The sequence below is a fragment of the Pundamilia nyererei genome, unplaced genomic scaffold (genome assembly GCF_000239375.1).
Source record: "Pundamilia nyererei isolate P.nyererei 1_Seehausen unplaced genomic scaffold, PunNye1.0 scaffold00015, whole genome shotgun sequence".
NCBI classification, from domain to species: domain Eukaryota; kingdom Metazoa; phylum Chordata; class Actinopteri; order Cichliformes; family Cichlidae; genus Pundamilia; species Pundamilia nyererei.
In genome coordinates, this window is record NW_005187416.1 from 3,431,507 (window position 1) to 3,448,535 (window position 17,029).

Sequence of the window (17,029 nt, forward strand, 5' to 3'; positions counted from 1 at the left end):
ACACACACACACACACACACACACACACACACACACACGCCCAAAGGACTTCCTGATACTATTGCCTTAAGAAAAACAACTCCTGTCTCTCTGGCAGTGAACTGAAACAGACATAAATGAGGGATGATGTTTCACCACATTAAAGGTTCTGTGCCGGCAGACTGTTGATGCAACGTATGTGTTAATACCTCACAGGAAACCCTGTACGCACAGACTGACACCAGCCATGCAGGCGTACATTACTATGTAGTTGTTAATGAGCCATCCCAATTAAACACTTTGGGTTAATCGGGATCAATAACAGCCAGTTTATCACCTTTGAACACCGTGAGTAGCTGCTGGTTCGATGGTATAAAACAGTGGGAGACACGACTCTCGGTAAATGTCTCACTTTTGATTTTGTGACTGGTTCATAGTTACACACCGAGTAAACAAACACTGCAATCCTATCAGTCCTATCTATCTATCTATCTATCTATCTATCGATCGATCTACAGAATGTAAACATGGGTTTAAACTTGGCAGGTCCTGTTAAGATACTATGTGTAGATTAATAATAAAATAACGATAATCTCTCTAGAAAATAGATTATTTTCAATTTCTTTGATAAGAAAACTACATACAGCATTCTTTATGAGTTAAAGGTGTGGACTGCTTCAACTCAGGCAAACAGAACCAATTATAGAAAGGTTAATGCTGTAATGTAACTTTAAAAAGGTCAGTGTGAAGTCAGTGGCAACTTTATAGTGTTTGGTTTATATTTAAGGTCCAATATTACGCACCGATTCATGTGTGTGACTAAGTTCAGCAACCCAAATAAATCTGAGAATAAAAGGGGGGCCTAGAACGCAGCTGTGAGGCACTCCACAAGCACAGTATGCAGATGCCTAATCAATAGATAAGCCAAGCTATTTTTAAGGCTGATGTAAAACGACTATCCATCCAGCAAATCACATTTGTTACGGAAATACACATAAAATAACTAAACCTTGTGTCACATATACTGTATTGTGTCATGATATGCCTCAAATACTTGCATTAGCTTTGTAAATTTCTTTTGATTTGCCTTAAACATTTCCTGGAGTTCAGAACAGTCGGTGCAATGTTTCTTTTACATGCTCAACTTATGAGTCATCAACTGAATGCAAAACAAGACCAAACAAGCCTGATTTGGCCAGACAGCAAGCGAAGCCTTGCAGTGGGAACCTTGGACTGACCAAAACAAGTAAACAAGGAATCCTTGGTCAGTGACATGTCTGCTGCTGTGGGATCTGCTAACCGTGACGCACTAAGACGCATTTAGTAGCCGCATCGACTTGCCAGATGATTATAAGGATTGGACGTTCACTGCGAGGTGTGTGTGGGCATGTGAACGTCTTTGTTCTGCTTTGTAAAGGTATCTGCACGTGCCAACTCATAAATTCACTGCAAGTCACACCTCATGACACAGATCTAACGCACGTGGGCAGAATATGAAATTCGACATTGTAGGTCATAATAAAAGTGTCCGAATTTTGTCTACATTTGGTCATGATATCGTAACAAACTGCAGGTTTGGAGCCACAACCAAAAATACTGCTTAGCCAGTGATACAGTAAATACTGTAAAGGTTACTTTGTTTTCTTTTCACAAACAACAGGCGCTGAAACATGCGGCTGAAGCCACTGAGGTCCACACTTGTCAGCGTACTCTTTAATTGCTCTTGTTTTGTTTACCATTCTCACTGCATGTTTCGAAGCCCGGTTGTCTTTTGTGCTGCTGCATCCTGCTGCTTCAACAGCCCAACTTCCCCACTGGGATCCATAAAATTTCATCTTATCTATTTATGACCGCAGAGAGATCTGTTTCTATTTGTCTGTTCATTCACGTGTTCACGCTTCGCTCTGTCAATATTTTCACACTGGAGGAGCTCTGCAGCTTTAATCGCATGAGTAAATCTTCAAAATCCAGGTCTGGGGCCTCTGGGAATTCACAGGTTTCATCTTACAGAAGGGAAATACATTGAAACCAGCCCCTCCGCCCCCCTGCTCCGTTCTCCGAACCCCCTACCTTCCTCCTCCTCCATCCTTCCTTTCAGGAACTGAAAAGCAGGAGTAACTGGTTTGGCCTTTATTTAACTGCGTGTCTTTCCTCTTTTTTTTTTTTTTAACCCTTCTTTTCTTCGTCCTACCCTCCTCCCTCGGCCCTTTGTTCTCTTTCACTGGGGACGCTACGTAGACAGGTATGAACATGTATAAACATGGCGCAGAAAAAACAAAAACTCAAATATGTTGCTTCTGTGCCTTTTCTTTTCATTGCGTTTACCTTCTTCATCAACATCATCTCTATTATTGTTGCTGGGTGTATCGAAACTGGCGCCGACATAAAGCACAAATAAATAAGCTTAAAGCAACTGAACTTAGAGGATGACAAAGATGCATGACTGCAGCATGCTGCTGCTTCACCACCTACAGTGTAAAGTTAAAAAACTAACTTCCAACCTTTGAATGTTTGGTGAATCAATCCTAAATTAAAATTGGTATAAATTTGTAAATAACAGCAAAGACTGTATTTCAGCCCTCGGGGAGATTATTTTCTTACCTGTGTGTGTTCTTTGGTGTGCCTTCAGATGGGAGCTCTTTGTGTAAACTTTGGTGCAGCCTGTGAGGAAATAACAGAGGATCATAAGCCAGGAGGACAGCTGACAGGAGGACACAGCACAAAATCTGTCTTCAACATGAATCATTAGGTGTTTACTTACTCATAACATATTAAAAGTACACTGTTTGGATAACATAATGCAACATCTTGCTTCTAATTTAACTGCAAATTTAGTTGAATAGCAACAGGTTGTAGTCTTCACTGCAATGAACAGTTAAAGGAACAACGATAATATGTATTATTTATAAAACGAAGAGTAAAGTAACTGATGCAAAGTTTGCTTTCAGCCTGGTTTATGCACATTTTCTCTCACAGTATTAATGACTGTGAGGATTTCGTTTGCAGGTCAGAGCCGTGCATTGCCAAAAGATTTGCATGTGTGTTGCTTTGGGTATAGAGTTTATTTACATTCAGTGACACTGGGAATTGGACTAGTTCATGTGTGCAGATATGGGATTGACTGAACCATGCTTTGTGTGTCCCATTGGTAATTTAGAAAAGATTGTAAGTGAAGCACCGACTGCCCTGAGCCGGCAAAGTGTACCACTTTTCGCGCTTTCAGGTGATGTCACCAGTAAGATCCCAGTACAGCGAGACAAAAGCTGCCCCTGACTGGGCTTTGGGGGCATGCGGTGAGGCACAAAAATCAATGTGTTGCGTACATCCTGGTAAGCTGCAAGGTTTGACTTGTTCATGTTGATTTTGGAAACTGTTTTGCCTTGAGCATCACAATGGTACATACCGGTCCAGACAATAGGACATGCAAATGAAAGTGAAGTCAGATAACGTAGTTTCATTTCACATCGGCATTTCAGAGAATCGTTGTTAAAACCAGCTACGTGGGTTTACTTTCTAATGGAGAAACTTCAGTTGTAAACCATAGTTTATAGTGATATGGAAACAGACCACCCACCTGGGTAGTCGCAGAAGTGAATCCTCCTCTTCTCCAGCTCTGGGTTGTTTCGCCTATTGTATTTTGGACCTGTTAAGACACCCTGGCCGTGTGTCATCAGCATGGCATGATGAGACATCCCCGCTAGCTTTATTCCTCCCATACGCTGCTGGTAAGGGGGTGGACCCTGGGGTGCTAGGCTCAGCAGCTCTGCCTGGCCGTCTGGGCTTCCGGGCTGGGAATTTGGTGGCGAAGGCGGTAGGCTGTGTGGCGCTGTGTGCTGGGATGAGTTGTTTGGAGAGTGCTGGTAGTAGCCGGGATGATGATGTGGCAGTTGGTGCTCTGCCATCATGTAGTTGCCGTTGGTCGTCGGCAATGTGGCGTTGCTGAGGTTCAGCATGGTCCTGCCGCTGCTGGAGCCGTGCGGTGAGGGACTGTTGTGCGATAGGGTCATGGTGAGGTCGCCACTGCTCGCGATGGGCATGTGGTAGACCTGCGGCTGTGGAGGTGGAGGTCCGATGTGAAGCTCTGTGTCCAAGTTTGGCTGCTGCTGCTGCTGAGATCCTGTGGTCACGCTCACCATTCCTCCAGCGCTCATGTCTGGTTTTATGAAAACGTTGTTGACTACAGGCGGCACGCTGAACACCGAGGTGAAGTCTGGAAGGGCCTGGCTGGTTGGGATGGAGCAGGGCACCTCCATCCCGGGTTCCGTCTTGATCTGCTGTGGTGTGAGGGTCTTGGTGTTGGGCCTGTAGAGGCCTGTGCGGAGGTGAGTGGTGCTGGGAAGGATAACGTTGATGTTGAGGCTGTATGGGGTGGCAGGTTTGTCCTCTGCGAAGTACTCGTCCACCACGGAGGCGCTCTCTCGTCTGTACTTCTTGTCGGTAGTGTCATTCGGGGTACTCAGTAGAGGACTGCTGTGCTGGGGAAGGTATTTGTCTAATTCGAGTTGAATCTGAAAAAGAAAAGAGACGCAAAGTTAACAGAAATACTTCAAATGTGTACTGAAACTAGGGGAAAAAACATTCACACAGTTATTTCACAAACATCCTACCACACCCTTTAAATAACAATACATCATAAGCTGAGATTTGCACATGACTGTTGCTGTTAAAACTCACAGATCCCACCCATCTACGACAGACTTCCATGTTCACAGTTTTGGACTCTTTTCATGTGCTTTTGAGTCCTAATCTGATCAGCGCTTTAAGAGATTATTTGGTGAACGTGGATGCAGAAAGTTACACCCATTCCATGAAAAAGGAAACACAGCATGGTTGGAGGATGCTGTTTCTCCCAGCATCCTCCTTGCGTCATAGCTCACATTCCTGTTTCCTACTGAAGCTCAATGTCCTGACAAGCAGCCACAACTGACAGTTGGGGCAGATAGCTAAAAAGGGAATTCACCTACAAGTAAACCTTATAATACTGTAGCCTCCAGGCCTTTAGAGTGCATCACACCTGCTGTGTGCTTGAATGATCATTCACTGACAATTATGCAGCTGCAGCAATAATCCTGGACACTGTCATATAAACATGCATACACTCTTACAGGTGATACACATTTAAAAACAAATGCTTCCCTGCTGAAAGCTGAAAGCCTTGCCCCTTTGCTTTCACTGCGCAGCAGGCTGTTGCCAGTAAAAATCCATTGGGACAAAGGAAGGGACGTGTTTTACATTTTCATTCCATTGGGATAAAGAGAAGAAGATGCAAACAGCCAACAGCGAGAGCAACGCAGGTAGAATTCCATAAAAAAATTGTAAGGAAAAAAAAAATGCAAATAGATTCAAACCTTCAGTTAAGTTTCATTTACACAGTGGCAGACCAAGCACATAAGTAATCTAGGGTCACTTTACATAGTCTGTTCAAGTCTTGTCATCTTAAAGAAACAAATCTGACAACTTCCCTGTGACCGAGCACTAGACAGAGAAACGTCCAATAGAATCACATTTAGAGAGGGCGACCATCTGCTGCAACCGGTTGGGAGAGAGGGAAAAGCAAAAAAAAAAAAAATTATTGAGAAACAACAAACAATACCAACAATGGACAGGCTGGCGGGGCCTGTAATCGTAGACCTGATGTACAGAATGAAAGAAGACAGAGATGAAAAAGCCCAGGCTACTGAAAGAGAAGACAAAACTAATGACGTGCAACAGTACCAGGCAAATACCTGGAAATTAAAAGGAAACAGAAGAGATGCACTGCATCATGGGAGGTCCCGATGGACGTATAGCAGCATAAATAAAGAGAAGGTTCCAGGCCATATAATCTAGTTCTAACTATAGGAGTAAAGAACTCTACTGGATCAAAAATGGTAAGATGAGAAGGCAGATCATTAATGGCTTTGCATGTAAGGAAGGTTTTATATTTGATAATTAGTTTGTTAATAACTCCCTATTATATAACTAGTAGCTAATTAGCTCTGTGTAAATAAGATGTGATTATCTGGTTCTGTGTAGTGACGGGATCCCCAGCTGCGCAGCGTTCTTGTTCCTAACAAGTTTCTTTTTCAAGGAACTTGTGATTTCTCAGATATCTCACAGTGATGCATATAGAAGGCATCCCACTTTAGCAATTCACTCACTAAAAGTTGCACAAGGAAGGTTATAAAACCCATTTTTCACCTTATACCTCATTAATTTTGATCCACAGTACTTACATCTCTATGACTGTATTTTTTATTTGTACTCCTCTCGCTAATTTAAAGATGGTGAGGTCTACATTAAAAAAAAAGGCTTGAAAGTTGGAGGAGGCCAAGAAAATTGTAAAAGTGAGACACTGTGTGGGTGTCTGCTACACAGGTTTTCAATGCAACAGGTAGCATTTATCATTACAACTACCAGAATGTCTGCTGGAGCACAAAAGAGCCATTTTCAGGTGACAGGATGAAACAGGCAGAGTGAAGAAGAAAATAAACTGCAGATATTTTCTTCTGATTAAGTAGAAAACATTTGATTTTCATCCAAAGTGCACCTTGGCACCGTTTCTCATTTAAAGTCTACATGTGGACTATTGCTCCTTCAGAGGTGCACAAGCTGTCAAACAAAAAAAGGATCTAGACTGCAGAAGCCACACACTGTGTCTACGATCATAAATGCACAAAGCCGTTTAATGCAGGCTATTTATATGCTGTACATATGCATGCAGAATTTCATACTGTTCATGCACACCAACTTACCGACAAATTAAAGTTCACACGAGCATGCTAACACACACAAACAGGTAGAGAGTTGGCTCCATGGGTGTGGCCGACAGTCTGATGCACGAAGAAGAGGAGGAGGGAGACAAAAAAAAGGGGGAGAAAGCACTCACAGCTAAACCAAAACAAAGGCTGAAGGCATGAGAAAGGTGCAGTGAAACCTAAACACTGTCAGGTAAAAATAGACCTGCCAGACAAATCTGATCCGCACAGTGACGACAGATATACACCCAGGATGATGGGAGGGAGGAGCGACCAGGTTAAAAAGAGAGGTGGGGGTGGGGGGAATCAGGAAGAACAAAGGTCCGGAGAAGAGACGGAGAGAAAGCCACGTGAGCGGTAAAAGTGATGATTAATTCTGAAAGTGATAGTTATGTCTGAATGAGTGCAGCTAATCTAACGGGGACATCTGATTAGATTCAAAGAGATTGTTTGTAAAGATTTCCAAACTCCAGAATAAACTCACAAACTCAAACCAAATACTGCGCTCTGCCAGTCACTGAAACATAATGTTCACTGACCAAAAACGTGTTATTTCAGCACCAGTTATAGTGCTTTTTGGGGTGATTCGAGATTGGAAGACAAGAATTATTTTAACTGATCTCGACCCGATCGGTGGGAGAGTGAATTCCATGAACTACGCCCCTTCCGTGGGAGATCACAAATCCACAGCTCGCAGTAAAATCCCGCTCTGAAACGAGCCATTTGGGACAAATGACCTAATGAGGTGCTGATGCGTTGGAGGTCGTGTCCTGCAACCGAACAAAAGAGCAGAGCGGGCTTGTTTCAATGCGCTTATTCTGCAGCGCTGCTTCCAGTGCCAGCCCCATCATCACACCAACACACACACACTCTGCTAATAAGCTGTTGATGTATTTGCACACACAAACCTTGGGTGGTTATTGGTCTGTGTGCACTTGAACTTGAGGAATGTGTGTATGCTGCATGAAAATTTCTACTACGTGCAATTCAATTTACTTAAAAGGCGCATCCCTGTTTTTACTGATGGTGGGTAACAATTAACAACAGAAACAATAGGCAAATGCATGAATTAAAGAGGCACAATTAAGAAGCGAAAACTAAATCTATGATGAATTCCAAATGAGCAAAACTGATTTTACAGTGAAACCGAGTTTTGGCCAAATGCACCAGTCGCTAAAGTGGTTTACAATAGAAATGCCTATCATGCATTTCAAACAGCCTCGATGCAGTGATTAGTACTATAAACATGACAAGAACATAAACCTGAGGGCGGGGAATAAATGGAGTATTATTTGTGTCGTGTACGTGGGTTCTGATTTTCTGTTGGCTTATTCTTAACTTATTATTCATTGTGATTCTTTTCTAATCCTCGCCAAACAAACTCAATAAAAAAAGTCATTGTATAACGAATAAGCATACTCCTTGTGTGCGGGTTTGTCCGACCTTGTGTTTGAGAGGACGAAACAAAGTACTAAAGACTGGCGTGAGCGGCGTTCCGTGCCTTTTTTGCATATTGCTATATGCACATGTCTCTGTGTGTACATTTGTATGTGCGTATTACTGTTAGAGCGTGTTTCCTGCAGGGCTAGGATAGATGGCCGCCATTCATCGCCGGTAAACTGCCCTGTCATCAGTGGAATCTGAGCACCTGGTGAAACGAAAGTCTTGGGTATTTACTGAGGGGGAGAAAAAAAAGTGAAAACAAAAACAGACTCTCTGTTTCCTTCTGACCGAGAGCTCCATTCACGATGGGACACAAACAGGTTCTGTAGTGCCGGGGTGCTGGCAGCTGTCACCTTTGGGTGCCCTTGGTCATGTCCCCTTACTGGACTGATGTTGATCTGTCTTCCTGTCAGCATCTGTACGCTGATACATACACAAGCAAACTCTCCATATGCTCTTTTCATGAAGGCATGAAGAGAAAGGTTAGGGCTCTCATCAAAGAACATTTACAGAGAATACCAGCTACTTGGAAATGCACAGAATGTACATATTTTTAAGTTGACCAACTTCGAAAGAGCTTTAAAAATGCAATCGACTTAAAACGAGTCCCTGCCAAAAGCAAGAACTCTCCTGTCTCGACGCTCACCACACTTCAGGAAAGGTTTAACGTTATCACTTCAGCCCCATAAACAGGGCTAAGGTTAAAACCCTCTCCTTTGCATAAGAGGACGTATTTCCTTCATTTGCCCTACAACTATTCTGGGTTTCTCTTTTGCCTTTAATTCATTAACAAGAGAAGCACGGTGATCTCAAAGGAGTCCAGTGGCTTACAGTTCAGAAAGTCTTTTGTTTTATGTGGTAAATGAGGAGAATATCTCTCGGCAAAGACTGAGTTGGTTAATAATTGGAGAACATGTATAACTGTTCTGCTATGAATCCTTCTGCCTGATAACAACAATCTCTTATCAGCTGTGTTCAGGTTTATGGGGCAGAGTGGGAGTTTCCACACTTCTGGCCAATTTCACGTCCATTCTTAAAGGCCCACTGTATCCTTTAAGGCCGACTAATACAATGAGCAAAAACTTTACACTACTCATCAGTAATAATGTTCACACATAGCAGCATATACTTGTCTTTGGACTTGTTGGTATTTTTCCCTTCACAGTCACTGCAACCTCAAGTTTCCATTCATTATGAAAATTAGCCTTCAGAATCAAGCTTGCGTGAGGCTCTAATACACTGAACATATCTGCAGTCATACTCAAGCTGGTATGATTTCAAAACATCCACATTCTTTGCTTCTTAGCTGTAAGGCATACCTCAATATAAATATTGTTATTCATCTCTAAAATATCTGTGAGATCCACCACACGCATGCCAGCATCATCGAGAATAGTGTCGTTTTCCGCCTGCACAGAGTAGCCGTGTGAATCCTGATTCAAACCCTGAAAGCCTCCAAGCTGAAGGGTCAATCCCCCTCCTCCTGCTAATTGCAAAACAAATGGCTTCGTCTGCACGCCAGTTTTATTTTATTGCTTTCAGGAATGCAATGGTCGTTCGCCTTTGGATCTCCATAAAAAACAGAGCTCTGCGTCAGGGCTCCCTGGCTGGGAATCAACAGAGCAGAAATCATGACAAGGTCATCAGGGCAACAACAAGACCTTTCATACCACGGTGATGTTTTATTGGCACGGATGATCACAGAGAAATAGAAGCATGTTTGACTTCCCAAGAAAGTGACGAGCTTTCCAGGGTAAAAGTGGCAAAGTGAAACAAGCCAGCAGAATTTGCTTTGTTTTAAAAATGTACTGCCTCACTGCTTTAGTAACATCTGAAGATGAGTGAAGAGGGCGAGAAATCTTTCGATATTCACCCAAGTGCCTTCTTTAGTGTCTGATTTCCTTACCTGGATGTTTAAGCATGCGTTAACTATTGCATAGTTTTGTTACAACTACATAATCTGGAAAATTTGGGGGTATTTTATATGCCACTGATGATGTGGCATAGCTAATAAACTGTATATACAGACACACTACTATACTGTATATGCTACTGCACTGACACATAAAATTGCAAACAGTAATTTTGAATAAGGACTGTTTTTCTTGGTTTACAGTTCTGAGGTAAAAGAGGGCAAAACCAATGTTTAGGTAGAATCCTCAGGAACCCTTCTGTGGTCATTGTTATTTTATTTACATATCTTAATTTTAGCTCTGCTTCTAGCAATGACCTGCAGCATGAACTAGCACTTATAAGTCTCTGTCTTTGCTGTTAATCATTGTGTAAACCTACGCCGTTCTGAGGCAAAGTCTTTGGAAAGGAAATAACACTTTCCTTATATTCCTGTTACCACTTTGCCCAAACGGTGACCTTTTTCACACGTTATCCTATTTCTGTCTCTTATTTCTTATCGGTCTTTGTTCCCTGTTCTTCCAGAAAATGGTCTCTCAAGATTAGCCGGCAGTTGGGTTGAAGAAACTGAGGAAGTCCAGTATCTCACTGCGTGTTTAGAGATAACAGAGATTTTTTTTTGTCTCACCACAAAATGATTTCAGCTTTTGTTTTTCCCTCACAAAAGCAGTTTTGACTGTTTTTCCAGACAAGCGAGAGGGTAAACAGTGGTGGTCATTAAAGAGATTTTGCAGCTTCGGTAGATGAGTTTGCAGACAATAAGCATTAGGAAATGGCAGAATATGACTGTCTGCGGGCAGCATGTGTTGTCTGGTATGGTAACACAGCCGGGCATGATGGGGAGAGCTGACATCAGCAGACCAAACAAAGTGAACAGAGCAAAGCATGAGTCATGCTAGGAATTGTTCCTAGGTTTCTTGTTGCTCTCAGATGCAGTGTGATCAGACTGATTTATGGGTGTGAATACAATAAGGTTTATTAAAAAGAGACTTTTGAACCTACAATGTATTTTCCCATATGAATCAAAGGCGTTTGCCTTTAGACAACCTGTTTATTGATATGTGGCTACAAAACACACAATGGCAATCAACAGCAGTGACGGTTGAGTAAACAAAAAAAAAACAAGACAAAACTGGCAGTTAGGTGAGCACAATAACACGCATGTTATAGATGAAAGAAAAAAATCAATAAATATACGAGTAGAAGAAGAGTTCCTGGAGCTAGATAAATTTTAAGTTCACTTTAGATAGAGACAAAAGAAAATCGTCCTAGATTTCTCAATAACGCAAATAAAAGTGTTTCCCCACAGCAAACTTCCTTTCACCGATCACTGTAGGGATCCCTGCAAGTCGAAACTCGTAGTCAGCAGACACTTGCCCAGATGCAAATTCAGCTGCATGTGTTGTCCTGGAAGTCAAATCATTAGTCAAACCAAAACCATCTCAGACCTCAGCTGCATGTCAGCCGCAAGGGCCATATAAAGGAAGGGTTGTGCGACTATAAACTAATGGGGGAGACCGGGGTTCACAAAAGAAGGCAAGTCTGGTCAAAACCATGACACAGGAAGGATACACCCAAACACACCACGCGTATCCCAGGAGGTACAACTAAAATATTTATAAAGCCGTATCTGAATATTGATCTTCAGGAAGCATTCAGCGTGACTGGCGACATGCTCTTGATCTATGCTCCATTAAGTTATTCTGTAACCTACCCTGTCGTCTGCGCGCAGTCATACAGGAAACCCACAGGTGATATAAGGACAAAAGAATCTGGAAACAAGTTTCATATCGGTTACTTATTCCGGTATTAATACTTAAGAACATGAACAGATTTGTTCAAGTTTTTAAAAAAATGCAGTGTGTCAGAAGACTGACAAAGACACAAATGATGCCTCAACAATACCGTAATGAACAGTCAAACCTTAGCTGAAATGTTGATGCCTGTAAGGACTGGTTCTTTTCTAATAGTGACACATCATTTAGAAGAGAAAAATGCACAGCTTTTCACCCTTCAAGCTTTTCAGATTTGTGGTTTTGCAACATAAATGAAGAATTCCTTTCAAACTCATCAAGCAGATTTATGTGCAGGCTGAATAAATGCCAGTGTAATCACAAGGAATGTATGGCTTTTAAAGAACTAGTCTCAATATGCTTAAAGTAAATAGAAGGAGAGGATACAGCACGATGACAACAGTAACAAAGGGATAATGTTAAACTATTAGTGTTTATTTGTAACACCAAACTCAAGAGTCCTGTGCTCACATGATAAGTTTCTGTATATAAAAAAAAAAGTGTGCAATACATGAAAAGGTGTCCAAAATATACGGGCACAAAAGAGGTGGGTGTTAATAGCCGAGACTAGTAAAGTTGTGGGCCATTTTCGAGGTAGTACGCAACTGTGCATGAAAGTGCACAATGACAGGGAGTTAAGTTCCGGAAATCAGCCATAAAGTGTCTACATAGGCCCACGTTAATGTTATGACGGCATTTCGCTGCAGAGTCGAGAGTCCAGAGAATAAAGTCCAGTTATCAGTTATGAGTCAGGCCAGAGAAAAAGAGCACGGCTCTGCAAAGGAGTACGAGTATCCATGAATTATCCAGAGAGCTGGACTTTAAGGTTACAACGTGGCATTTACAGTGGTGGTCCTTAAAGTTATTAAAGTGGTAGTTTTTAAATATAGAATTCTTTCACCAGCCTTGTCAAGCAACTACAGTTTAAGCAGAAAGCATGTGGTTAACCAATGATCTCGAATCCAAACCTCAAGTTAGCCACTAACTTCTGAAAACAAGTCAAGTTTTTGCTTTAGTTTACCAAAACAGAGCTAAAAAGATCAGCTGGACCCAGACTAGCTTTAATGAATTTTCTGTGACTTATTAAAGAAGACCAAGCTGCTGGATCTGCTTTGAAACATTTTCCAAACAGCACGTCTCAAGATCAGTGAGTTCATTCGCTAATTTTGTTTTATGGCTACAGAAAAGCAACACTATAAACAACAAAGGGGAGAATATTCCAGCCATTCGAAGTCCTGGAGTTCGACCATTCCCACTGAGTTTTCATTGCCACCGTGACTTTCTCACGAGGTCGACCTTTATCATCCTCTCTTTTGCCTCTGGGCGGCCTGTGGACATGCGAGCCCTGCTCAGACAGGTCGGGCAACGTACGTTTGTCACGACATCACTGGAGTTAAGCTCTAGCATAATTCCACAAAGACCACTGCATGTTACAGCAATGAGCACCAAACAAAACAGCAGCTGAATTCTGGCTGCACGAGCCAAACATTGACGCAACTGCCGAAACTGACACAAGTCACACTGTTGGAGAAAACAGTGGCAAAGTTGATATTAACAACTATACTTCTATGCTAACCTTCATAGTTGATCATATCTGGAACCTAACAAACAAGTCTCGCTTTTTTGTCTTGTGATCATCTCAGTGACTGACAGTTTAAAATCTACGCTTCTTTTTCTGGGTTCACGCTTTCAGACATTTTACATTTCAGTTCATGGAATTCTACAAGAACACAAACCAGTTTAGGTTGTAAAATACTTTAGTTTATGGCAGCCATTGTGCTCTAAATACATCTGCAGGAAGATAGGCAGACAAGGTAGACCGTGTTTTCCAAGTCGTACAGAAAACTGGATGAAAATCTAAAAAGATTACTAAAAATCAATCACCCACACTACCCACAGTTGCCTTATCCAGTACCTGAGCATGATGGCTTAACTCAGAGTACCAATGTTCGTCCCAGCATCTCAAAACTTCTCTGCTCGTTCCTCCGCTCCCTTTCATGGACACACAATTGAAATGAGCCATCGCGGAGCACGACAGGGTTCATCATTTTAAGCTTTTTGCGGCTACACACAGTGCTCTCACATGTCTTAGAGGTTGATTACTTCACACAGTGATTTTCATTGAGACAGCTGTAATAGAGGAAACGCTGGTGTCCTGTGCTTCCTTGCCCAGTATTCTCCCTCTCAATTAAGTTCATGAAAATCTAGCTTTTCAGTTTTAGGGTAATCCTATCTAAAAATATCTGCTTTAGCACTGCCTTGTTTCTGGAATAACTAACTACTAAGCAGGCGTAATAGGCGATGGTCATTGTTATATAGAATAAAGGTTTTTTTTATGTATAGTTTTTGATCAGAATATATAAAATAGTTCCGTATAGAAGAGCCACAAAATATAAAGCATCACCACTGAAAGTTCAGTGATGGTGCTGGTCAGGCAAAAACTGAAGCGGCATAACCTGAAACAAATGATCTGCCATTAGAAAATCTAATACAAATATTTTCCTCCATACCACAGCAGCACAATGAACTTCATTCAAGTTGTACAAACATGCAGATATCTAAATGGTTGATGGCTGTGGACAGATGTTTGCACCCGTCTAGTAGCAAAGCCCACTGAGCCTTTTCAAAAAAGCTTTTAATGTATGCTTTACTCCCATGTTTGCAGAATGGCACAGCCTGAATCCAGCCCACTCTGCTAATGATGTTTCAGGCTGAATCTATTGTGTGCAGACACAGCCTGTGAGAAACGTGTATCATATCCACATATATGAACCTATGGAATAAAAGCCAGGAACAGACCGCAAACATCTTTAACCTGTCAAATCCACTTTGGCTATGCTTTGTTGGTCACGTGCAGCTGGCAGAGTGGCTTTAGCCTTAGGTCTGTGGATCAGCTACCTGTTTACCAAATATGTGGCAGGAGACCAAACTCAGCACCATACAAAGGCGTTCGGTTTCTGTTTGTGCTCTGCTGCGATCACGCAGGAACAACACGTGCTTCACAGCCATTTAACTTTAATGCCGTCGTCATGTCTCTGCTGTGAATAGTGTACTGTTTTTGCATTTATGATTTTCTGAAAACAATTAGGCACCCCATGTATCTCGTGTATACATCTACATAAACCATGAGATGCTTGCTGGGAATTTCAGGAAGTATCCCCAGAAAGCCTTGCACAGTGAGCTCTCCAAAGCACTGCAGTGATTAATATAGAAGAAGCTGTTTTGCAGAGTTCTCTAAATTTCAACCTGATGCTATATCACGTGACCAAAACCCCAAGATAAAAAAATATACAGGTAGGAATGGTGAATAAAATTTGAGGAAACAAGGTGTAATGTGCACATGTACTCAGCTTCACTTGTTAATGTGAAAGATTATAAAAATAAACATAGCAAACATGTATGTAGCTTTTCATTTAACAGCATATAGAGAGCAAAAACAACTGCCAACAAGGGCAGGCTAGAACACCTGGTATTGCGTCCCCAAAAGTATATTAGCAGGAATGTGCATGGCTTTCCCCGCTGTATCCACATAAAACCTTATAGTATATGATGAAAAAAACCGCATAGCGCATCAAGTTGCCACAAGTTTCTCCAAGCTGCAATTGTTTTTAACCCATCAGCTGCGCCTCTATGCAGGACTTCTACCTGTTGCCTGCCCGCCTTTACAGGTGAGCTGCTACATGTCACATGAAAAAGCAGCCTGATAAACACGACACACATTAGCCCCTCAGCCAGTTACATGACTATTACTGTTTGCTTATGCCAGAAACAACTACGTGTTGCCTAAAGCGGCACGTGGTTCCCATCCTCTGCGAAAAGCAGCGAACACCTTCAAACTCTCAGGTAGGCCGGATCTCCGGCTCTCCTGAAGCCCGGCCGCGCTCAGCGGGTTGGGGGAGATTCTTACCGCGGGCTTGACGTCCTCGAACACGGACGTGTCCTCGGCGCCCTCCGCTCCCGACATCCTCACCGGCTTCAGCTGCGTGAAAACTGCCCTTTCTTCAGTCGCATGGGGCGGATTCATGGCCAATCCTACACTCGTTGCCATTAAAGTTTCTGCTTAAACAAGTTTATCTTTTTTTCAGAATTTGTTTTTTAAGTGCATATACAGTTACTAACGTTAATAACGCCCTACTGGAGCTGAATGCTATGGTGTAATCCACAGCCCTCCCTTTTCTTGTAGCTCGCAGGTAGACTTTACCTGAGCTCAACTAGACACAGCCAATCAGAGCAGACTTCCAGCCCACTCAAGGAGGCGGGACTCACCTGCAGGAAAACAACAGAGCATCAGGTGAAATGTTGCCCCTGCATAATAGGCCAAGCATATGAAATACACACATTTTAACCAAGGTTTCTTTCTATTTTTCTCTTTGCTTTGAATAAAAAAAAAAAGCTGTTTAAATGATATTTTGTCACACGTGACTGAACCGCAGCGTCAAACACCCAGGGATAAGAATGTGTCATATACGCAGGGTGAAGTCATCCACATGTATCATCCACTCATCACATTTCTTCAACTGCAAAATGTGTGCAAAAAGTTAAATTTTATCAGTATCAGTTTTATCCAATAAGATCAAATTAGGTTACTTCTGTTATTTTATTTATTTATTTTTTGCTGCAAAATGAGATTGTCAAGCATACCAACACACAAATGTTACCATAAGACAGTCAGCATGCTGTCGCTCTGAGATTGAATGGGGTCAAGTTTGGAAATTACATGCAATCTGTTTCTGACAATACATTAATTAACTGTGATAAATCATCGAAAATCACTTGATATGTAGCAGAAATTTACATTCACACATTAACGTTTGTGCTCAGCAGCCTTCTTCTACAGGATTATAACCAGAGTACAAGCAGCTGGCAGCCAGTTGAGTCGAATCCCCTCAAGTTGAGATCATTGGCAAAGACACATTCAGACTGATGGCAACATGTCTGCATTTATAAATTATACAGCAATTATTTGCAAACCTTCATCAGTCTCTCAGAGAGTGATTGCCCTAACAAGCCTACCTGAATATATGTAGCCTAAAACTAGCCCTGGAAATTTCTCCAAAGCCACACCAAGAGAACAGATTTTCATATTTGAACACGTTTTCCACAAAAAGTATGAAATGCAATAGCTCAGTTTCCTAATTTGAGCTTAAGAAGCTGACTGGATGTGTG

The 17,029-nt window shown here is 42.0% G+C and overlaps 1 protein-coding gene across 1 annotated transcript in view; it reads right to left on the reverse strand.

Annotated features, from left to right (window-relative positions):
- Positions 1–16,020, reverse strand: part of klf5l (Kruppel like factor 5 like) — a 24,388-nt gene extending 8,368 nt beyond the window's left edge. The window contains exons 1-3 of the mRNA XM_005725424.1: positions 15,771–16,020; positions 3,554–4,487; positions 2,581–2,640 (exon numbers count right to left, since the gene is read on the reverse strand). Coding sequence (XP_005725481.1) covers positions 2,581–2,640; positions 3,554–4,487; positions 15,771–15,911 — 1,135 coding nt within the window. The 5' untranslated portion in view covers positions 15,912–16,020. The remainder of the gene's footprint in view (positions 1–2,580; positions 2,641–3,553; positions 4,488–15,770) is intronic.
- Positions 16,021–17,029: the final 1,009 nt, after the last annotated feature.